This window comes from Erpetoichthys calabaricus, chromosome 10 (assembly GCF_900747795.2).
Source record: "Erpetoichthys calabaricus chromosome 10, fErpCal1.3, whole genome shotgun sequence".
NCBI classification, from domain to species: Eukaryota; Metazoa; Chordata; class Cladistia; order Polypteriformes; family Polypteridae; genus Erpetoichthys; species Erpetoichthys calabaricus.
In genome coordinates this window covers 129,833,013-129,858,722 of record NC_041403.2, presented here as the reverse complement: position 1 = coordinate 129,858,722, position 25,710 = coordinate 129,833,013, and the positions used below count along the sequence as shown (strand labels likewise).

The 25,710-nt window shown below is 37.9% G+C and overlaps 1 protein-coding gene across 1 annotated transcript in view; it reads right to left on the bottom strand.

Moving 5' to 3' along the window:
• Window positions 1-240: 240 nt before the first annotated feature.
• Window positions 241-25,710, bottom strand: part of cse1l (CSE1 chromosome segregation 1-like (yeast)) — a 267,035-nt gene continuing 241,565 nt past the window's right edge. Inside the window, exons 23-25 of the mRNA XM_051932995.1 lie at window positions 19,138-19,284; window positions 7,782-8,013; window positions 241-1,061 (exon numbers count right to left, since the gene is read on the bottom strand). Coding sequence (XP_051788955.1) covers window positions 972-1,061; window positions 7,782-8,013; window positions 19,138-19,284 — 469 coding nt within the window. The 3' untranslated portion in view covers window positions 241-971. The remainder of the gene's footprint in view (window positions 1,062-7,781; window positions 8,014-19,137; window positions 19,285-25,710) is intronic.

The window sequence follows — 25,710 nt, the reverse complement described above, 5'->3', positions numbered from 1 at the left end:
AGTAAGCTATTCAAATGTATCAATAACCTGGACTGAAGATCACTTTCAGAAAAAAAATTAAAACTTAAAATACCTGTTAGACAAAGGTTTCTTAGCACTGTACAGTAGTTTATCGAAGCCCAAAGCTATCTGATGCCTAACAAGTACTCAGGGCAGTTGTATGTTTGTTTATTTTGTTTTCCACAACTGCACCCATCATTACCATCCACTTTTTCCTTTAACATAAAAGCACAAACCAAGTTTACACAAGTGCTTTTTATTTAATTCACATTTCATTCCAATTCAATGAACTGAGAAGGACAAGTACAAATAAAACACACTCCTTTATGAAAAAAAAAATTAGAGGTGTTATAATAGAAAAAGTTTTGTAATAGGACATAATTTACCGCTCTAAATACCACTTTACAGATCAAGGCTGGAATTGGAGGAACTTTTGCCTGTCTGTTTATATATTTTATTTTTTTGGAAACGGGGTTTATACTCTAGAACAGAGCAAATACTAATGTGAATCACTGAAACTCCAGTGACATATCGAACAGATACAAATATACAGTGTGTAATGCAAGGCCTGAAAATGTTTTCCTGCAACATTTCTCCAATGTTACAACTATTCCCTTCCATCAGAATGAGAAACAAAAATGGTGAATTTCACACCAATATTTCTGTAGGAAAATGGAGTCTACCTCATTGTATTTTATTTAACATGAATATTGTTCAGATGCCAGTCAGGTTTTCAGTGTTTAGTTCTATCAATATAAATGTATTTAAAAGTCTTAAAACATCCCACTAAGCAGACCTCATGTTCTCTTTTAATTAAGCGTCCAAAAGTTTAATGTTTGCCATGATAGCGTCAGCATCATCTCACTGTGGTAACAAAAACAGGGTGTCTGATGAGGCTTGGAAACTGCTATGTGCACTGTGCTCTGAAAACAGTCTAGAAAATGGAACAAGCCTGGGATCTTCTGCTTGTTTCAGATGAGCTGGACACTGGCTGCCTGGAGGTAACCATGCAGATATTGCAAAGTGTCTGGACTTAAATTGGTATTCAACATAGATGAGACCTGAAAAGGAAAAAAAAAAACCTCAATGACTTGGCAAAAAAATAGAAAAAGATCACAGCTACCTACATAGGCAGGTGGTCTTAAACATATGAAACTTCTCACTTAGTAAAGAACTTACAAACATATACTCTCCAACACTCTGTTATACTATAAAAAATTAACAATGAACATGTAGAGATAAACAAAAATTGCTTTATGGTATCTTCTGTCATTAATAAGAATTAAAGACGCAGGTTGGAAGCATGCGCTGATAGCACGTTGACACACCCATCACATGTTGAACCACCTGAATTGGGACCAGAGTGCAAACCTCAAATTTTTCCCGTATGTTGGAGGACCTGCTTGCATGCAGATGTAAAATAAATCACCCGGGTCTACAGCACTTGTGTGTCATTAGAAGTGTCATAGCTAGTCACATAGCAAGTAATGTAGGATTTCTTTCCCAACCACAACCAGAAAATGAGCAGTATGCTAAACTATGTTTCTTTGACATGGGATTTTTTTTTGTGATATCCAAGGACAGCCATTATAAAATTCTGAACATCCTTGATATAGATAAAAAACTACAATATAATACATTACCACATTAGACTCCTTTTAAAAAAGCATCATTTCTACTTGATAATTTTTTGGTTGCAGAATAACATATTTCACTAGACATAGTAAACCTACTAGCTCCATGGAGACACTAAGTTTCCAATACTTACACCCTCCATTTTATCTTTTTGGTCAATGACTAAAAATTTTGACCAGCAGAGAAAATGAACTAATAGACAGACCAGTATAGTTACAGACTGCTCCAAAACAGTGTTCTTTTTTTACCTGCATTAGTCACTACTGTCGCAACAATAGTGAAATCACTTATTTTGTTGCTCAGAATTTTGATGACTCAAATTTAAATGACAGTTTCCCAAGTACTGCTAGGGTCTTTTTTTTGGCTGTTGGGGTTTGCTCTTGCTGTAGCTACCACTGCAGCCATTAGAATAATAATGACGTAAAAAATAGCACAAGAGTGTGTGATGCCCAGAATAGTTAACTTAAGTTGTATATTCAAGCCTTATTTTTTGGCTAATTTGGCAACCCTAATTCCAACCTATCATAGAGAAGTATATATAGGTGTGAGTAAAAGGGCACTGAACACAAGAAGAGCAACTAATTAAGAAATCACACCAATCATAGAGACGTATAGATGCTCTGTGACAAGATATTTTCCATAAACAACCACAACAAAACCTAAACTGTAAATATAACAAAAAAAAAACAAAAAAACACTGCGTCTCTCTCTCTCTCTCTCATGGGTTTGTTATGCAACACAATTTGAGCTTAAAACCCTGAAAATGAGGGACAATATGTGGACTTACTTCATCAGAAACTTAGTCTTCAGAATTTCTAAATCATATGTTTCTCTCTTGGTCAAACAAACTGTAGGTCATTGTAGTGCTGGGCGGTATACCGGTTCATACTGAAAACCATTTTTTATTTTTGTTACGATATGGATTTTTGTTATTCCACAACATCGGTTTAAATTGTCTAAACAACGTTCGGAACGTGGTGCTGCGGGAAACTGTTTAAGGGGGACCTTTTTCACTGCTGCACCGCAAAATACATGCAACGGAGTACATGCAAGGTATGGCGGGGTCAAAATGGACAGAGAACATTTTGAACATGATGACACAGAAGAAATTTTGCTGGAAAAAGGTTACGTGTCTGTTGTCTGGAGATACTTTGTATTTAAAAGGTCGGATGTGGACCATTATGTTCAAATGTGTGAATACTGTTTCTGTACTACTGGATAATACTGCAAGCCAAGTTGTACTTGTTTTATTTTTTTCAATACTGTGTAATGCACCTGGGTACTGTGTAATAGTGTGATGACATATTGACTTTATTCTCAACATTTCTACTTTATTCTTGCCGTTTGTCGAGATTAAAGTTGACTTTATTCTCGTAATGTTATTAAAGTAGAACATCGTAAACTAAATTTCATCTTAAAATGAATATTTACTAGACTTTCTCAAACCCCGTCATAAGTTATGTAGCACATTAAATACTTTGTGTTATGTGTTCCCGGAGCCATGTTAAATCGCTACTGACTTCCTCTTGCACTAAAATGAGGCGCTGGGAGCACACAGAATACATTCATTTCATGATATCTCTGGTCCCTGAACATTTAGAATGCTAAGATAAATACTTGATATAATTTTCATGATGAAATGCATTAAAGCATGTATTAATGATGTGGAGGCACGGTGGCGTGGAGGTTGCACTGCTGCCTCGCAGCAATGGGGTCCCGGGTGTTCCTTGCTTTGAATTTGCATGTTTTTCTGGTAGGTTTACTCGGCATGCTTCAGTTTCCTTTCAAAGTCATGTAGGATGTGGGGATTTGTTATGCTGTGTTAATTAACCCTGCTAGTGTATGTATTGCTCGTATTCACCCTGCGACGTGCCTGCACCCTGTTCAGAATTTGCTCCTGCCTCGCACACAATGCTTGCTGGGATGGGTGCAACCCTGAATGGACGGCATAATTAAACATGTATAACGAAGATTTTTTTTTTTTTTTTTTTAAAGTTCTGAACACTCCGTGGTCTAAGTTTATAACTAGTTTTAATTTCACAAAGACGTTTATCGTGTGGTGATTGGTTATGTGGAGAAAGAAAAAGGAAGGATAGGAACTGGGGGTTTGGTACGTCAGACAGACAGCATGCATGCAATAATGAAAGCCCGCTCAGAAGAACATCCATTGAATTCTGTGTTCGTATCTCCGATCATGAACCCAACATTTACACAATATTTCAGTTAAACCTGTGCAATACCCATTCATACATCCAGTTTTTTGGAGCCTCGTCACACCTGCCATAAAATTTTCTGCACTGAACGTACACCTGGGGACTCCTTACTGCGAGGGAGCAGCACTACCGCCTCACTACCGTGCATGTTTAATACCTGCTTTAATGCATTTCATCCTGAAAATTCTATCAAGTATTTATCTTAGCATTCTAAATGTTCAGAGAGCAGGAATATCATGAAGTGAATGTATTCTGTGCGGCGATCGCTGCTTGCGCCTCCTCTTAGTGTAGAGGAAGTCAGCTTAAGAAGTGCGTACAGCGATTAACAGCTGGGTCAGTTTAGTTTACGACATTCTACTTTAATTACAAAATAATCAACTTTATTCTCGACATATAGTTTTTTTTCTTCACTGTGGCCCTAATATGCTTCCTTAGGGCTATACCACAAATAGCATTATAAATGCAAGTTGCAGTTTTATTATTTATGTATATAGCTTAGCTTGAAGCAAAGTCCAAATTACTGCAGTTTGCCTTAATGATGGTTCAGTTGGTAAAGATGTCATCACCGAGCTGCACTTGTTTTATTTTATTTTTATTTGGTGAATGTTGTACTGTGTAATGCACCTGGGCTTGAAGTCTTGGAAGTAATAGTATTATTACTGGAAGTTGCACTATTTATTTTATTGTTATTATTTATTAGTTTAAATATTATGCAGTTTAATGATGGTAAAGTTGTTAAAAAAAAAATGTCACTTTAACGTGTCCGTGGACTGAGATTATTAACATTAACAGAGAGTGTAGTTGTTTTACAAAGAATATTTACTCTATTCCTTTTCTAAGACATGTTCAGTGCAGTACAACTTTTGACAAGCACCTCTGGATATTTTACTAAGTCTAAATGCCTCTTTGGATGGTTGAAAATATGTTGTCAAAATTTTAGTTTGTTTGCAAAATTTGTTCAATAAAAAGGTTCTACATTTTGGCTGCAACTGTCATGCAATGTGATTCTTTCTCTTCATTAGTGCCACCCCCTTGAAAATGATCACTTTATGAGGCCATGCAAACCTGTATTGATACTTGTGTGCACAGTAAAATTTTTTTGTACAATGTACAATTCTCATGACAGTGGAATGGGAAAAAAAATACTGTCCAATACAGTGAAACCGGTATAATTTTGAAAAATACTGTGATATAGAACTTTGGTCATACCGCCTAGCACTATGTCACTGACAATAAAACAGATATAGTGACTGACTGCCCTAAAGAGGATTCATGATTTACCAGCGATGCCCAGCTATTACAAATTATTTTTTTAACGCACTTTTTCAATACAAGTGTTGGAAAGTGGCACTCGATGATCAGAGGCAAGTAGTAATGAGTTATATTTACTCCGTCACATTTACTTGAGTAACTTTTAAAAAAAAAATTGTACTTCTAAGAATAGTTTTACTGCACCATACTTTTTTCTTTTACTTGAGTACATTTGTGAAGAAGAAACACTACTCTAACTCCACTACATTGGGCAACACTCGAATCGTTACTTTTTTTTCCTGCATTAGATACGCTATATTTTTGCCAGACAGAAGTCGCCAGTGGATCTACTGCATGACTGTTTTGCCAATCACACATTGCAGCAATAATCACAAGACTCTGTTTCACAAATCAGATGTAGCCATGCAGTCACATGACCACACACAAACTGTGGCAGCATAGCGGCACAAACTCCTCACAGACAGCAGACAGGGAAAGAAAGAATGCAAGTGGAACCTCAGTTTGCGAGTATAACTCGTGGAACCTCAGTTTGTGAGCATAATTCATTCCGGAAATGTGCTCGCAATCCAAAGCACTCGTACTGTATATCAAAGCAAATTTCCCCATAAGAAATAATGGAAACTCAGATGATTCGTTCCACAACCCAAAACTATTCATATAAAAATGATTAATACAAAATATAAAGTAAGAATACATAAAACAAATTAACCTGCACTTTACCATTAAAAAGAATCATGGTTGGTGTGAGTGAGTTTCTAAACTCTTGTGGAATTTCATCCACATGGAAGAGCGTCCCGAAGCATAAAAGCTAATCTGAAAAGATCATGGTCATGCTATAAGCACCTGCCGTTGATGGGTGATACAAGGAACATTATAAATGCGCAGGGTACAGTATTACATGGCCACTAACCTGCATATGACCCTGCCTGACTGTTGTGTCTGTGTATAGGAGAGTAGCAGATCTCGCTACAATAAACCATGATGCTCCTGTTTCAAGCTGAATAAAGATGGTATCGCTGAAGTATTGAGACTCGGCTTTGTGTTTTGGGGTGCAAGATGGGGACTTGCACGTCATAGCACACACACATGGTCACAATGCCGTAGTAAACAGTATACGCTCGTATGGATGTTGACTATATGAGTGAGGCATGCCAACTGACGATTGCCCACAATCCCGCAGTGAGACAGAAGAACCATCAGCTCAGTTGTGATCATGTGACACTTGGCAGACAAAGCGTATACGGACTACTCGTATTGTAAGACCTCGCTCGTTTATCAAGTCAAAATGTATTAAAAATTTTAGCTCGTCTTGCAAAACACTCGCAAACCAAGGATCCACTGTACATGAAAAATGACAGCCAACTCCTGCTGAAGCTTAACCATCACTGAGTGAAGAACAAGCAAGTTTTAACCACACATGTACAGACACAGACAGTCAAGGTAAAGTGAGACTTCTTGTACATGCACAAGCTGCCTTGTTCCAATATTATTTTCTATCACCTGTACTATTTGGAGGGCAAGTGAATATGCAGTATTATACTGTCAGTGTACAGTATATCCTGTCACTGTAAGTAGTTTGCAATGTTTAAACATACATGTTACCTACTGTAGGTATTGGCTTCAAAAGCTTTGTTGCGATGAACAGATTTGGAACTTTGTTTTATTTGTGCATCTTTATTTTGTAAAGATGTTATCTATTTTTACTCATTTTTTATCTTTTTATTTGGAAATAGCAGAATTTGCACATTATTTTATATTTTTGTCCGTCTTATTACAACATGTCTAAAAAATAAATCATTTATTATGATCAAACAGTTACTCCATACTTGTAGTCTTTAGACCAAATACCTTTTTACTCTTACTTGAGTCATTTTTTGGATGACTAGTTTTTACTTCTACTTGAGTAATATTATTTTGAAGTACCGCTACTCTTACTTGAGTACAATTTTTGGCTACTTTACCCACCTCTGCTGATAATGCTTATCTACAGACTAACTTGAAAATATACATCACTTAATTCAAACATTCGTTAAACTTGAGGGGTACAAGAAATCTATCGAAACTTATTTCTTTTAAACATGCAGTGGAGAAGTTGGTCACAACTACGTGAGACACAGGTGTTAGCTCTCAAGACTAACGTTTAGAAAGGAGACAGAAGCAGTCCTTGTCTGCAGACCAAACTGGAATGCCAAAAATTGCACCTGCCAACATCTGCAACAAATAATGTTCAAAGCATAATCAAATTCTAGTGGATACTACTAGATCTAGTGTGTTTCAAACATGTATATCTGGGATAGTACATGAGGAGTTCAGAAACCATGTCAGTTTTAAATTCTTCTTTATGAGAATCCTAAATCAAGGATTCACTTTATTATTCAAGTAGGGTTAAATCCTTTAAACTCTTTTTCCAATAGATTAAATTCCTGACAGAAGCATATAGATAACGCTTGATCATTCTGAAGCATACCACTCTTCTTGTGCAGTCAGTTCTATGACACGAAACTTAGTTATTATGCTTTGAACTTGAAAAACACGGTTGTAGTGCACAAAAGTATTCTTTTATTCCAAAGACCCAGAAATAATGATAGATTTAAAAAAAAAAAAACACTTTTAAGAAGTTAAAAATTCTCTCCACCTTTTCTATTTTAAAAAGAAACATACCCTTCCAGGACATGCGCTGGACAGCTTGTGCAGTGATTGAGCTAAGTGGATCTTGGGGTTGCTCACTGATTCTCCAATAGGATCATGTTCCTTTTTACCAGCAAATGCAAGCTGAGAGAAGGCGGTCTGATATCCAGGAGTATCTTCAATATCAATGAAGTGTTCATCATCTGGAATGCTGTCATCTTCAGGCAACTCAAACAAGCCAATCAGTGCTTGCAGTAACGGGATCCTCATCACATGCAAAAGGAAGGGGAGAAATTGAATTCAAAGTGGACTCAGAGAGAGAGAAATAGGTATTTATATTTTTAAAAGAACAATAAAATCTAAAACAAGGTGCAAAGCCAGGACACACCACCACCAAGCAACTATTTTATCCAAAATGGAAAAGATTTTAACATTATGTGCCCCAGTCTGACTACACAGCTTCCAGCTAATGAATTTTAAAAAAAGGAAAAAAAAGAAGAATGACAGGGAGAAACAGAAGTCTTTCACATACAGGCTTGTCCCATGAATTAACCGTTAAATTGCTGTGTCACTATTACTAAGTTAATCAGGCAGAAGGTTAAAAACATAACCTAAAATCAATCTCTGCACACATCCTGGTAATTGTAAATTAAATGAACTTCCAATCATGTTACCTATCCCATAAATACCTGTACAAATCTTGACAATTTTCCAAGCGTATTGTGGTTAGTCTTTCAGTATAAATTAGCTACAAAGCTGGCAGTCTCAGGTTACAGGGTTTCTTAGTGGCATTTTTTAAAAAATTTTCTTGCTTTTTATAACCAATACACAAAGTAACACAAATCCATTATGATGGTAGAAAGTACACAAAGCTACATTGCCATGAATCATTATAATTTTTGTAAAACGGGTCCTTCATAAAGAAAGAGTATTCAGCTAAATAAGACTGTCACATGCCCAATATCAACCATAGAGTGTGAGCAGAATATTAAAAGAAATTTAAAGCCATCCAATTATATGTCATTGCCCATTCTGGAGCAAATTACATCCATGAGGGCAGACGGTTCTACAATACAAATTTAAAGAGGTGCCAGGTTCAGGAGCAGAGCTGACAAAGGTAGTCCTCAAAGTTCTACCTGTTCTAAATTTACTATTTTGTTATAACCAGGACAAAATTGACGGTATAGAGGTGACTGAACCACTAAGGTCAACTGACCATAATACAATTCTCAGTTTTGCAGTAGAGTACAGAAGCAAAGACAAACTCTTTAACACTAGAATTACCAGAGCCTACGAAAAAAACTCGTAAATCCGTCCCACCTTCAATCGCATCTTAAAGCCGTTTGCACATCTCCGCCAGAGTCTTTTGTCATCTAAATGTGATGATAAACAAAAGCTACTAGCAGCCAGCTATTCCATCCCCCCCCACCGACTTAGAATGAACTCCTAGCTCATGCCTTGCCTTGATTTGATTATTTGGGATTGAAGTGGAGTTTTACAGTGGAAATAATTCGAGCGTTATTTGGAATACACGCATTTCATGTGTGTTCCGTTTCTACAGTATAGTAGGCTGTGCAAACACATTTTTAAAACAGAAACATTTTTCATATTCTAATAGTAAATGACAAAATGTAGGCATAAACTATATAACGTATGAAGCCTGAAGTCCATATATCAAAGAAACACTTTCACAAAAGGTACAAATAAGAGAACACGTGCGCTTTTCTTCAAAAATATAACTGCACAAAAAAAAAAAGCCGCGTTAGCATGCCACATTGACACTCTTACTACTACTGCTGCGGTGGCGTAATGGTATCAGCTCCTGACTGGGAATCAGAGGGTGGCGAGTTCGATCCCGCACGGCTCCACTTCGAGAAGTAACCTGCTCTTATTCTTACAATTTTAGAATAACAATATAAATTTGATTTCAGTCTGTAACAGCCGGTGTAACTTATGATACTGGTAAAGGTTAGCTTTTTTTTTTTTTTTTTTTTTTAATTCACTTTTCATTCTCGCAGTCGATGCATACTAACGCCCCCCCCCCCCCCCCCCCAAAAGGGTTCTGACACAAACGCTGGCGAAGCTGCCTTCCTTCGTATCTCACCGTCACTTGATTTTCTTTTTATTCAGTGTTATTGAGTGTTCCTGCCAGTCCACACATGTTTCTGTATGCTGTTTCTTTTGTACTCCAGGACATGAAGAGGAGAGAATGATTTCACATTATTTATGCTGTTTTCACATAAAGACTGCAGAATACTCGTGACTGCATTCTCGTACCAATGCACTTTTTCCATCACCTTTTCCTGTAAGAAGCAATGTACTCACTTCTCTCTATGCTGTGGTTTCTATTACACACCTGAAAGAGACAATATATGTGAAAACTTCATCGCACTAATGCAATATTATTTGAAAACGAACAGCGTCAGATCAGGTGTGAAAATTTTATGTGAGATACTGGTAAAGGTTAGCTTTTTTTTTTTTTTTTTAATTCACTTTTCATTCTCGCAGTCGATGCATACTAACGCCCCCCCCCCCCCCCCCCCCCCCCACTCCAAAGGGTTCTGACACATAAACGCTGGCGAAGCTGCCTTCTTCGTAGCTCACATAAAATTTTCACACCTGATCTGACGCTGTTCGTTTTCAAATAATATTGCATTAGTGCGATGAAGTTTTCACATATATTGTCTCTTTCAGGTGTGTAATAGAAACCACAGCATAGAGAGAAGTGAGTACATTGCTTCATACAGGAAAAGGTGATGGAAAAAGTGCATTGGTACGAGAATGCAGTCACGAGTATACTGCAGTCTTTATGTGAAAACAGCATAAATAATGTGAAATCATTCTCTTCTCTGCATGTCCTGGAGTACAAAAGAAACAGCATACAGCAACATGTGGGGACTGGCAGGAACACTCAATAACACTGAATAAAAAGAAAATCAAGTGACGGTGAGATACGAAGGAAGGCAGCTTCGCCAGCGTTTATGTGTCAGAACCCTTTGGGGGGGGGGGGTGGCGTTAGTATGCATCGACTGCGAGAATGAAAAGTGAATTAAAAAAAAAAGCTAACCTTTACCAGTATCATAAGTTACACCGGCTGTTACAGACTGAAATTAAATTTATGTTGTTATTCTAAAAATGTAAGGATGAGAGCAGTTCATTTCTCGAAGTGGAGGTGTGCGGGATCGAACTCGCCACCCTCTGATCCCCAGTCAGTAGCTGATACCATTACGCCACCGCGGCAATTGTAGTAAGAATGTCAATGTGGCATGCTAATGCGGCTTTTTTTTGTGTGCAGTTATACTTTTGAAGAAAAGCGCACGTGTTCTCTTATTTGTACCTTTTGTGAAAGTGTTTCTTTGATATATGGACTTCAGGCTTCATACGTTATATAGTTTATGCCTACATTTTGTCATTTACTATTAGAATATGAAAAACGTTTCTGTTTTAAAAATGTGTTTGCACAGACTACTACTATACTGTAGAAACGGAACACACATGAAATGCGTGTATTCCAAATAACGCTTGAATTATTTCCACTGTAAAACTCCACTTCAATCCCAAATAATCAAATCAAGGCAAGGCATGAGCTAGGAGTTCATTCTAAGTCGGTGGGGGGATGGAATAGCTGGCTGCTAGTAGCTTTTGTTTATCATCACATTTAGATGACAAAAGACTCTGGCGGAGATGTGCAAACGGCTTTAAGACGCGATTTAAGGTGGGACGGATTTACGAGTTTTTTCGTAGGCTCTGGTAATTCTAGTGTTAAGTTTGATATGGCAAATTTCAAACAGATGCTGCAAAGTATAAAGAGGATAAACTTGGATTAAAAATGGAGGAGCTGCAGAATAGGTTTAAAAACGTTTTACATATGATATAGGACTGAATACATCCCAAAAAACTAGAAATAGTAGGAAATAAAAAAACCTTGCAGTGGGTAAGTAAGGAGAAGTAAATAAGCAGCAAAGGAACAAATAGTGGTGTAAGGCAGTGCTCCGCAACCTTTTCTCACCTACGACACACCAACGTTCTTCCTAGAATTCCGCGGCACATCAAAAGCCAAAATATATAGCAGTGACGTAGCAGGGGGGTGGGCGGGGTTTTGTCCGCTCCGAACGCCAGCTATTTAGAGGCGTCCAAACTACTGTTGTTTCCTTTTTTTTTGTTACTTTTAGGAGGCGCAAAAAAAATTTCTTTCAGCTTTGGGGCGTCACATTTTTCACCGCCCTGGGCAACATGATCTCCAGCTACGCCACTGATATATAGATATTAATTTAATACACAAATTTTACAATAAATTTTCATTTTTTATTATAAGTATACATTTATTATAAGTATACATACATAAAAACTATACTATTTTTACTTTTATGCAATCTTAATAATTATTATAACATAATGACTGATTAATGTGATACCTGCGCTTGTTTCAATGAACACAAAAGTTTTATATTCGGCTCAATATTTGACAGCGCAACCCGAAGTTCTTGGTCAAGATCTTTTAAGCATGACTGCTTATCATTTTTAATTAACACAAGAGTTGAAAAACTTTGCTCACATGAATATGTCGTCGAAAATGGAAGTAGTGTTAGGATGGCCTTGTCAGAAATGCGAGGATATTCTTTCTTAACGGAAATCCAGAAAACATCTAATGGAACTTCGGTGAAATGAAGTTTTAACGTCCCGTCATTACTTAATTCTATAAATTCCTCTCGAATTTGCAGTGACAGTGCTTCCGTAGAATTTATTGCATTGGTTGCAAAAGGATTTCGAATCCAGTCGTATTGTTCCGTATTAATAGAATAAAAATAGTGATCAAATTTCTGCTGAAGCATACTTAAATGTTGTTGGGCCAAATCCACAATTAATTGCTTGTTTTCAGTCGTACTATGGTTGGTTCTTTGGTACATTTCTAAACATCCTTTTTGCAACTCTTCCTGCCAAAGTTCGAGTTTTTTTTTTGAACCCCTGTAATTTATCGGAGCACGTCAATATATTCTCATTCCGTCCTTGCATTTTTTTATTAAGTCATTCAGATGCTCGAATATATCAGCCATGTATGCAAGTTTGGCTATCCAGTAATCATCATCGAGGCGCTGGTATAGTTCGGGCATATTTTGATCTAAAAGAAACTCACGCACCTCGTAGCGAAGCTCAAACAATCTAGCCAAAACTTTGCCTCGGGATAGCCAACGAACTTCAGTATAAAACAATAAGGATTCATATTCGGCTCCCATTTCTGCACAGAGTATTCCAAAGATTTGCAAATTTAGGGCTCTCGATTTAATTATGTTTATGATTTTAATGCATTCATTCATCGTGTTCAAAAGTTCCTCTGGCAAATTCTTGACCATCAATGCTTCTCGATGTATGCAGCAGTGTGTAATTTGTATTATAGGATTTTTTTGTTTTACACAGGAGACAAAACCTTTTTTACTACCCGTCATTGCCGCGGCGCCATCCGTGCAAATAGCAATGCAATTGCTCCATTGAATATTATATATTTTGAAGAAATCATCGGTTACTCGGAAAATTTCTTCACCGGTAGTTCGCTCTGGAACCTCCTTACAAAATAAATAATGTTCTTTAATAAAGTCCTCGTCAACGTAACGTACAATAGCTATCAGTTGTGCTTTATTTTTAATATCGGTTGATTCGTCGATTTGAAGCGCAAATTTTTCAGCCAATATCAGTTTTCTAATCAGTGTTCCTAAAATATCGCTTGACATGTCGTGAATACGTCTTTTAACAGTATCGGCAGACAACGAAACTTTATTCACTTCCTTAACTTCATTGGGCCCAAGCATAAGTCGAACAATTTCCATGCATGCTGGTTTAATAAGTGTTTCCCCGATAGTATGTGGTCTTTTCTGACGTGCAATTAATTTTGCAACATGGTAGCTAGCTTCTAAGGCCTTTTCAGAAACCGTAACGGCCGATTTCATAAATTGCTTCTGTTTTTGATTTTGTTCTAAGCGCCTCTGAAAATATTGTTTGTCTTTTTTGGCGTAACTGGGATGGTTTGAATTTAGATGGCGATTTAGTTTACTGGGTGCCATTGCCTCGTTTGATAGCTGATCGCCGCAAATGATGCATTGTGGCTTTGGAGCCGTTTCGTCACCACACCACGAGAATTCATATCGAATGTAGTCTTCGTTGTACTTCCTTTTCACAATCTTCTTTGGTTTTTTTTGCAACACTTGTGCTGGGTTCTTCATCATCTGTACGTGAAGACGAATCTTTTCCACGTAAAAATTTATCCATATTTAAAGGGGTATAAAACTAAATATGAATCACACGAAGAACGTTAACCATACACAATTCAGCAACACAACTAACAGTAAAGAATGATAACTACTGTCGCAAGACGAGTGAATGCCACGTAGCACGACTAATACGTCGGCTTGAATTGAATCTACGTGAGGGTACGGAGCGCTCTGCCTATCAAAGCATACTACGGAGTTGTCTGGCGACTGTGTAGGGCGTACGTCGTAGGCGCCAGGCGATGGGATTTATTATTTCAGAGAAATTTCCCATTGGGATTAATAAAGTATCTATCTATCTATCTATCTAAAAGGCTATTTACGAAAATTTTTCATTGCACGTATTCTCGTTATTGTGTTTCTAAGGAGGACCGTTGAAATATTATTTAGTTAGAAAATTGTCTTATTTGACCGTGGCACACCAGTGTGCCGTGGCACACCGGTTGCGGAGCACTGGTGTAAGGTGTACAAGTCTGATAACTCCAATGTGAACAGTAAGGCATTTGAGGGTATTGGAGAAGCTAAAAGGCAGGTAGAGAGGAATACTGAAGATAAGACAAAAGATGATCCAAAGAAATTCTTTCAGTATTTTAGGAGAAAAAGAACATGCGGTTTGCATCAGGAATATTAAAGGAGAACTAAAATACACAGACTGTGAAACAGCACATACTCGAAACTTGCATTTTTCTGAGGTCTTTACTTGCGAGGAAGCACCCGCCGAGAGTGGCAGCCTTTTCAGCAGCTCCGTGTATGACTTTATTTTTCTACTTTTATTTTTCTCTTTTTTATTGATCACTCCTATCACTTTATTTTATGTGGATTCGTTCCCTGGACACACTTACTTTTACAACGTGGGATGTGAATTTCCCCTTGGGATTAATAAAGTATCTATCTATCTATCTGTCTGTCTAACCTCCTAGAGATAACAGGGACTACTAAGGAGGTACTAAGTAATCTGGAAATTGTAGAGGGAGAAGTACTCCTCATATTCAATAGGCTGAAATGAAAGAAATCACCAGGACCTGATATTTATCCTCAAATACTTAATGAAGCTACTGAGTTACAAATATAAACCCCTGATGCATTATTTTTAGGAAGTCACTACATACCAGGGAAATTCCAAAAAATTGGAAAATGTCAGATATTCCTATTTATAAAAAGGGTGATTGATCAGATCAAAGTAGCTATAAGCATGCAAGTTTAAAATACATCACAGGTAAATTAATGGAAAAAATGATTAAGAGTAAGATTGAACACCTCATGGCAAGAACAGTAGTTTTCCAGAAGAGTCAACATGGGTTCAGGGGGAGGTAGGTTGTTTTTTACCTAACATGCTGGAATTCTATGAGGAAGCAACAAAAGGATATGATCATGAGAGGTTGGGCATCAAACTAAAAGAAAAGAAGTGGGAGTTGTGGGTGTAGTATTTAGATGGTTGAAGAATTGCCTAAGCCACAGGGAGCAGAGGGTAATGGTGCGAGACACCTTAATCAGAATCACGTTAAGAGTGGTGTCCCATTCTTACTATTACTTTTATACTCTACTATTTTTAAAACATGAAAATGATTTGGAGAAGAATATAAATAAGCTGGTTATGTTTACAGGTGATACCAAGCTAGGAGGATTGAAAGATAATACAGAATCCATTGAATCATTACAGATAGATTTGGACAGCATACAGGTTCGGGCAGATTTGTGGCAAATGAAATTTAATGCGAGTACCTGTAAAGTATCATGTGAAAAGGTTAGATATGAAAACGCAAAGGGAGGTCTGAAAATTTAAAGCATACCTGATGATAAGACTTAAGTAGTCATAGTGGACTTGTCACTATCAAGTTTCAGACAGTGTTAAGAAGCGATTAAGAAGGCTAAGAGAATGTTAGTTTATAAAACGCAATGTGTAGAAAGACAAGTCAAAGGAGGTTATGCTTGGGGTTTGACTGATTATGGAACTTAAAAGGGGTAGTATGCACAGAAATATTCACAGAAAGAAAAACCTGACATTCTGAAACTCTGCCTCTTAGTTATCTGTCATGTTTAAATCCAGACTACTTGCTGATTCAAAAACCTAATATTTTTGCAAGAAAAAGCTGAATTGACAAAATTTTCAATCACCCCCTTCCCAATATTAAAAAATAAAAACACCATACATGTGTGTGTGTGCATGTGCAGAAGAGTGGGTCCTAGAATTGAATGAGACCTCGTCCAGGTTCTAGCTCTATATGACTCACAACAGAGTCAAGTGTGTTTGAAAATGTTAATGTATGCAAGAAAAATAAATAAAGCTAACCTTAAATAAGACAATGAGGAATTCTGTATACACACTTCAGAACGGGTTTAATAGAAAACAGTTAAACCAAATAATATTATGACCAGATTCAAATAAAAAAAAATCTAATAGTCACAGCACACCATCCCATTGGCTGTGGAATTGGAATCAGAATCATGGAGTTGGAAGCAATTATTTGGTTACTGGAGTCATAGTTAAGAAAAAAATGTACTGACTCTGACTAACTGCAAACTAATATGTCGTACAATTTTTAATTTCACATATACTAATTCAACTGAACGGTTTTCTCTTTTCAGGCTTCATTTTAATTTACATTGAAGATTGTTTTCTATTTTTTCCAAATTTCAAAGTATTACATATTTATAGTAGTTTAAGTCCCATGCACAAATTCAAACTGGCAAAAAGATTTTCAAGAAAGTTTGCAGTCTTTAAACAAATTAGTTAGAAGAGATGGGAAATGTTATCTGTGTCTGTGCTTTGCAGAAGATGATGGTGAAAAAGTATAGTGTACTGTATAATGCAAAATTCAGTAATTTTACTAATTCCAAAAAGAATGCAACTAAAAGGGCATAAGCACAAGAGTCTTTAAATTATTGTTTTGTACATTTTCCATCATTCTTCCTTAAGATCACTTCCAGCTATGACATATTCTTTGCCTGCACAGTACGTTTAAGAACTACCCACAGACTTTCAATGAGGTTCAAGTGTGGGGATAGTGAGGGTCATTCCACCTTCACCTTCTTAAGGTAGCATAGAGAAAATTTACAACTGTGTATTAGATTATTGTCTTTCTGTATAAGCCTTCCACACTTTTTAAGCTTCATTTGATTGACTGCTTTACATTTACCTCAAGGATTTATTGCTGTACTTACGCAGTTTCCTTGTGCTACTAGCTGCCACACAACTCTTAAGAGTGTAACTGAACCAACCCCATATTTAAACACCTTGCCAACAATTATTTCAAATGCTGCTCCTTTTTCTCTCCAAACAAACCTTTTATGGTTACAGCACAAGAGCTCAATTTTAACTTAATTTGTTCACAGCACTGAGTTCCAAAATGCCTCTGTCTCATGCAGATGTTATTTCGCATATTCAAGATGTTTTTTTGTGATGTGATCATAGGTAGGGTTTCCTTCTGATGGCTCTTCCAATGATCGTCGAGTGTTGTACAATGTTTGAAAAACAAAATTACACTTTGGAATTGTCATCAGCTGACCATTCTTGACCAGAGTAACAATCCTACAAGTTCTTTAACCTCTAAGACCAGAAAGGGCACCCAAAATTTTTTAAAATACATTTTGAAAAAGTTTTTCCCAAATCGTGAATATAATCGTAATTGTACCTTGTGTTTTCATAAGAAAATCCAGTGGTTTTAGATGACTGCTATCAAACCTACATTTAATATATTTTTTTTTTTACTTCAAATATCAACAAAATATGGCAATAAGGGTATCCAAACATTTGCATGGAACTGTATGATATATACAGAGACAATAACACATACAGTATATTTTACATATACACAAACATACATTATATACTGTATAATCCTCTTTAATAAAATCCCTGTGTGCGTCCAGGTGTCCGTGTGTGTGTCTCTTCTGGTGAAGTGCACATGCGCAGGGCACCATGCTTTGCGCGATACTACTGTCAGAGAAAGTTACAGGCGTTTTACGGAAATACAAGCCAGTACTACTGCGAGAGGAAATTAAAGGTACACAATACAGTGACTCATATTACAGCCACATACAAGCCAGTATTACTGTAAAAGGAGATTAAAGGCATATTACCGACACGCACGCCTGTATTACCGCCAGAGAAAATTAAAGGTATATTACGGACGTACAAGCCAGCGGACGTACAAGACAGTATTACTGTCACAGAAAATTAAAGACACACAATACACGGCGGCAGCCCACGGTCAGCTCAGCAAGTAAACATCAACAAAACAAAGGCTGAAAGAAAGAAAAATACGACCAACAAAAAGAATGAGGTCAAAGTCCCTTGCCATTTAATATAGACTGTTCTTACTAATGTTTATGCACTACTGTTCTAGCGCCCCGTTATTGTAACGGGCTAAATGACTAGTGTATATTATAATATATATATATATATATATTTAGGATTGTTCAACTAACCACCTTCTTTGTCACTACTGTCCAGTACAGTAATTACAGTTCTATTCTGTTTCCACTAGTCATTTGTGCATTCCAATCACAATTAAGTATGTTCATAAGTGCTTAAGACAGATTTCATGTAACGCAAATTTCAGCACACAGAACAACAGAATGTAAAATTTAAGAATAATCTACTGATGTTTGTAGGTTTAATGTTGTATCATGGATACTACAATAAAAGAAAAAACTACTAAAAACAATGTTCCTAGCGCCAGTAATATATTTCATCAAAATGGAAATTTGACACTATGACAAGTCAAAATGTTCACTTGACTTAACAGCTGACAACCTTTTGTAGCTAATCACTCAGTATTATTGAATGTACAATTTTGCTGCCTTATTCAAGGCATACTAACCCAACAAGTACACAGGTTGTGTGACAATTTTTTTAAATACAATCCAACGTATGTTGGAATGTTACTTGTTTAACACTAAAACAATATATGTATTCGGAAATGCCCTTTTTCAGTATTCCAAGTATCTGAACTTTTTTGGTCACTATTAAAGTTAACAGTAAAAGCAATAGGAAAATGGACAATAGATTTGGCTCAGAACAGTATAATACAGAATACTGTATACATTGATCTAGCCAATAACCAAATAATAAGGTATAAATCATCTTTAGATATTGGAAAGAGTTTTAGACAAAATGTATTAATTACCATAATTTTGTATAATCTGTGTCCATCATGGCAGGGCATTCTGTGAGTATCTTTGTTATCCCAACTGCACAAATTTTCTTCTCCACCAGGCCAGATACTTTCTGTACTTCTGGAATGACAATCTTCTCTAAAACCATGCCAAACATCCTAAAAAACAAAACATTTTGTTGAAGTCATGGATGTTTAGTGGGTCAAGAGTAATCATTAAGATAATTAAAAATAGTGAAGACTGCAATTTAACACAAAATATTCCATATACTATTTCACCCACATATACAATTGTAATGCAAAAACTCAAATGTGAAAGTTTGATAGGCAAGAATTGGAAATCTGACAGTTTTTTCTTCTTTCAATATTACTTCCACCTTTTGTGACAGAGGAACTTCAGCAAAATGGTAATTTCCACACACTTAAATGGCTAACTTAACAGTAAGACAATAGATTGTAAACTAAAATTTGAAAAATAATACCTCTTTCATCAGTCTCACTACTAAAACATGGTATCCTTCAAACAGCAAAATATCCATTCTGAAGAGAATTCTACTAATTTCACAGACTCAGATTTCTCGGACTATAGTGTGATGTGTTTTCTCTGAGCCAAGGGCACAACTGCAGCTAAAATTCACAGCAAACTTACAAGTATATTGGCACATGATGACAATAGACTGCACATTTCTCCTAGCTCATGCCTTGCCTTGATTTGATTATCTGGGATTGAAGTGGAGTTTTAGAGTGGAAATAATATAGCCTTATTTGGAATACACGCATTTCATGTGTGTTCCGTTTCTATAGTAGTCTGTGCAAACACATTTTTAAAACAGAAACGTTTTTCATATTCTAATAGTAAATGACAAAATGTAGGCATAAACTATATAACGTATGAAGCCTGAAGTCCATATATCAAAGAAACACTTTCACAAAAGGTACAAATAAGAGAACACGTGTGCTTTTATTCAAAAATATAACTGCACAAAAAAAAAAAAAGCCACGTTAGCATGCCACATTGACACTCTTACTACAACCGCCGCGGTGGCGTAATGGTATCAGCTCCTGACTGGGAATCAGAGGGTGGCGAGTTCGATCTCGCACGGCTCCACTTCGAGAAGTGAACTGCTCTTATTCTTACAATTTTAGAATAACAACATAAATTTGATTTCAGTCTGTAACAGCCGGTGTAACTTATGATACTGGTAAAGGTTAGCTGTTTTTTTTTTTTTAATTCACTTTTCATTCTCGCAGTCGCATTCAGAATCAATCCATACAACCCCATCTGACAAAGACGCGCTATAGGTCTGCAGTGTACCACGATGCATACTACCGCCCCGAAAGGGTTCTGACACACAAACGCTGGCGAAGCTGCCTTCTTCGTATCTCACCGTCACTTGAAATCAGCAGTTCTTAGCATTGCACCACACAAGCTGTCGTATCAACCACCAACTGTAACTTGCTTTCTTTATTCTTCGGTTATAGCCTTGAATAAAAGTGCACTTTTATTTATGTGAAAACAGCTGTGTCAGATGGGGTTGTATGGATTGATTCTGAATGCGACTGCGAGAATGAAAAGTGAATTAAAAAAAAAAAAAAAACCAGCTAACCTTTACCAGTATCATAAGTTACACCGGCTGTTACAGACTGAAATCAAATTTATGTTGTTATTCTAAAATTGTAAGAATAAGAGCAGTTCACTTCTCGAAGTGGAGCTGTGCGGGATCGAACTCGCCACCCTCTGATTCCCAGTCAGGAGCTGATACCATTACGCCACCACGGCGGTTGTAGTAAGAGTGTCAATGTGGCATGCTAACGCGGCTTTTTTTTGTGCAGTTATATTTTTGAATAAAAGCGCACGTGTTCTCTTATTTGTACCTTTTGTGAAAGTGTTTCTTTGATATATGGACTTCAGGCTTCATACGTTATATAGTTTATGCCTACATTTTGTCATTTACTATTAGAATATGAAAAACATTTCTGTTTTAAAAATGTGTTTGCACAGACTACTATAGAAACGGAACACACATGAAATGCGTGTATTCGAAATAAGGCTATATTTCCACTCTAAAACTCCACTTCAATCCCAGATAATCAAATCAAGGCAAGGCATGAGCTAGGAGAAATTCGTTCTAAGTCGGTGGGGGGATGGAATAGCTGGCTGCTAGTAGCTTGTGTTTATCAGCACATTTAGATGACAAAGGACTCTGGTGGAGCGGTGCAAACGGATTTAAGACGCGATTTAAGGTGGGACGGATTTACCAATTTTTTCGTAGGCTCTGGTAATTCTAGTGTTAATGAACAATTTGAAAACATCAGGATATACGGAAGTGGCTAGTCTGCATTGTAGTAAAGAATTAGCAGATTCTGCAAATCAGCTCAGGTTTATGGAGCATTGGGAATCCTCCAGGAAAAAATTGGACAAATTTTGTTCACAATACAGGTATACGAACAGGGCCGCAGCTGCTCCTTCATCTGTCTGGGGAACGTGACACAGACTTCTTAGTAACTGCTGCTCCGTCATTTCCGGCCTGGGGACGCTGCAAGCGGTGGTTGGAGGGGGGCGGTTTCACTGCTCGGGCAGTTTAGTGTCCCTCGTGCGGCTCCAGTTGATGAATGGGGCAGTGGGGACCGCACCCCATTCATTCTCAGTGGGCGGCTGGGTGCGTGGCAAGTGCTCGTGTGCAGGATGGAGGCGGGCGGTTCGCTGCCTGCCCGCCCACCACACCGCTGCAACTATATCTCCTGACTGGACAGAGGCTGGATGGGGCAGAGGGGGGTATTTCACTGCCCACCCACCACACAGCCTTGCAGTGTCCCTTGAACGGCTGCCCCGTTCGTTCTCGGTGGGTGGCTGGTGATGCTGCAAGTGGTGACCCAGTTGTGGCTGAACAGAGGCCAATGAGGGTGAATGGGGCGGCGGGGGCAGCATTGTAGTGTGCCTCGGGTGGCTGCCTGTTGAATGGGGGTGGTGGTGGGCAATTCACTATCCGCTTTTGGCCACATCGTGTTCGCTCTTGGTGGGCTGACGCTGCAGTCAGCATACTGTATGCAAGTGGAGGTGACTGTATGGTGGGCAGGTGGTGAACTGCCCCTCGCTGCCCCCATTCATTCTCAACAGAAAGCCTGCTTGTACTATTACGTACACTGGAACCTCGGTTTACGAATGTCTCGGTACACGTACAACTCAGTTTACGACCAAAAAGTTTGTCAAACTTTTGCCTCGGTTCACGACCACACACTCAGTATACGAACAAGCCAGGTTCCCTTTCGTTGTACATGTTCAGTCTCTCCCTGTGCAGCGAGCAAGAGAGCGCGCGACAAACACACACACACACACCCCCACAGAGGCAGCGCCAGAGAGCGGCAGCGCGAGAGACAGAGGCACACACACAGGCAGCGCGAGACAGAGAGAGCTGTGCGCGCACACACAGGAGCACGTGCGAGAGAGGTGCGCGCAAACACACTAAGGAGCGCTCTAGAGAGACACTCACACACAGGCGCTCCAGGCTCGCAAAACACACAGGCGCGGAAGAGAGGCGCGCACACACACAGGAGCGCGCTAGAGAGACACACACACAGGCGCTCCAGGCTTGCAAAAGAGAGACGCACGCACACACGCACACCCACAGGCACGAGAGAGAGAGCGAGCGAGCGACGCATAAGGTAGAGAAGGCTTGTTTTTGTTTTCAGTTCTATTTACAGTGATCAGTTCGTAGCCTGCATTGTTGCAATGTTACTTTTCTTGGTGGTTTATTAAATTACAGATTTTTCAAATGTTCATTATTTCCCCTGTGCTTAAAACTCATTAAAAAAAGTGTTTTTAACGAGCGGTTCCTAGCACTATAGCGCGAACTATTGCAGTGTTAGTTTTCTCTGTTGTTCAAGGTTTTCTCAGTGTTATTCAATGTTTTTTACATTTAGTTTACCATTACGCTGTGCATTCTATGGTATAATTAACTATATTTGTGCTTAAAAACTAAAAAAAATATATATTTACATACAGTTCGTACGGTCTGGAACGGATTAATTGTATTTACATACAATCCTATGGGAGAAATTGCTTCGGTTCACAACCAACTCGGTTTACGACCAGAGTTTTGGAACGAATTATGGTCGTGAACCGAGGTTCCACTGTACATAGCAGGAAGTTGTCTCGTCAGTACACCAGATGTGCTGACGAGGTATGTCTTCCTGCTGTGATAGAGTGTACAATGCTGTGCAGAAGAGCTCATCTTAACCTTTTGTCTTCATCCTTCAACAATGTCTCTGAAACACAAATCTGATGCAAGTGCTGGTGAAACAGTAAAGAAGAGAAAAACCATCACCATGGAAAATAAAATAGAAATAATAAAAAGGTCAGAGAGGTGAAAGTACATTGTTCATTGGCAGGGCACTTGGTTACAGTCGGTCAACAATAGCATTTATTAAAATAATGTACCTGTTCTGACTTGCATATAAATTCAACTTAATAGCAAACCTACAGTCCCTATCTCATACGTAACCTGGGGACTGCCTGTAGGTTACATTTGAAAAGAAGGGGTACCAATGTATTAGAGAAACATACGAGTAGGTTAGTTGAGGATTATTTAAACTACAGAATGAGGGGGCAGGGATTTAGGACAGGCCAGATTTAGAACTCCACATTAAAGGGAAAACGGTAGTGTAATATCAAATACTATAGTAACAATTTCCAGCTCAAAGTTAAAGTGCCACAGAAAAAAACAATACACTGAAAACTGCTTCCCCTAATGCTAGGGGTATTAAGAATAAAATAAATGTGTTGGAATTATATTTTGCTGCACATACATTTTATTTAAAAGAAACCTGGCAAAATGATAGATATGGGCATTACTATAACATAGAAAAGTACACTGTATCACTTTAGATTAGGTGTTCTTAATTATGCTGTGCTTAACATATCTATATAATTAGAGTAATTAGGTGTTATTACCTTGTACTGTGTAATACAGATTAACACTATATTTAAATACTCATTTGTAATTTTCATTCCACAATTTCTATAAGTACATACAGTATGTATATAAATTCTCACTTAGAGTTTCAGTTCAAATTTTTTTTTAAAATATGGCAGGATCTAATCAATAACATTTTAGAATAAGCTTCTATATTGGGGAAAAAATAATACTCTTCATCCCTTGCTGTTTTAAAGCTTTGCTTTGTAATGTAACTCTCCTCTTTTGGGTGGGGGTTGAATACAGGATTGTTAAGTTTGATTTGATTGTATGGATTGTGATTTGCTTTTAATTAAAACTAATAAAATAATACAAACAAATGTAATTCTCGCAATTTACTGCACATACTGCAATAAAGACACCATCACAGAATGAATTGACTTGAATTTATTTAGTAAAGAGAAAACATTCTCATTCACTAGAACATTAGAACGATTTAGATGAGAACATGCCACACTCACCCCAACAAAGCTCACCAGTCCTATTCACTTAATTCCTCCAAAATAACATCAAATCAAGTTTTGAATGTCCCCAAAATCCTACTGTCTAGCACACTATTTGGTAAATTCCATCCATCCATTTTCCAACCCGCTGAATCCGAACACAAGGTCACGGGGGTCTGCTGGAGCCAATCCCAGCCAACACAGGGCACAAGGCAGGAACCAATCCTGGGCAGGGTGCCAACCCACCGCTGGTAAATTCCATACATCTGTATTTCTGTGTGAAGAAAATGGTCCTAATTTTTGTGTGAAATTTACTCTGAAGTTTTCCATTGTGTCCCTGTTGAACTCATTTTAAAGGAATATCCTCAATCCAACTAATTCTGCTCATAATTTTGAACACTTCAATTATGTTACTCTCTTAATCTCATTTTGCTTAAATTGAAAACACTCATCTGTTTTAATCTATCCTTAAATTTCACCCTCTGTAGTTCTGCCATCAGCCTAACACAGCCAACAGGGTATGCACAATCCAGTGTGTTTCTTCATGCCAGTCCCAAGCCCGGATAAATGGAGAGGGTTACATCAGGAAGGGCATCTGGTTTAACATTTTGCAAGATCAATATGCGGACAACAATACAAATTTCCATACTGGGTTGGTTGAGGCCCAGGTTAACAACAGCCGCCACCAGTACTGTTAGCCAACAAGGTGCTGGAGGAAATTGGATTACTGTTGGCCGAAGAAGGAGAAGCAGTGGTGCTGGGAGACATGTCCGTAGGCACAAGGAGAGAAGGAAGGTAAAGAGAATAGAACTGAGGGTAGAAACTTTGAATGCTGGCAGTATGACTCGTAAGGGGAGAGAGTTAGCTGATATGATGGAGGAAAGGAAGGTTGATATATTGTGTGTGCAAGAGAATAAATGGAAGGGGAGTGAGGCCAGGTGGACAGGAGATGGATTCAAATTGTTCTATCATTGTGTGGATGGGAGGAGAAATGAAGTAGGGGTTATTCTGAAGGAACAGTATGTCAAGAGTGTTTTGGAAGTGAAAAGAATGTCAGACAGAGTAATGATCATGAAGCTGGAAATTGGAGGTGTGATGACGGATGTTGTTAGTGCATATGCCCTGCAAGTTGGGTGTGCGATGAATGAGAAAGAACATTTCTGGAGTTG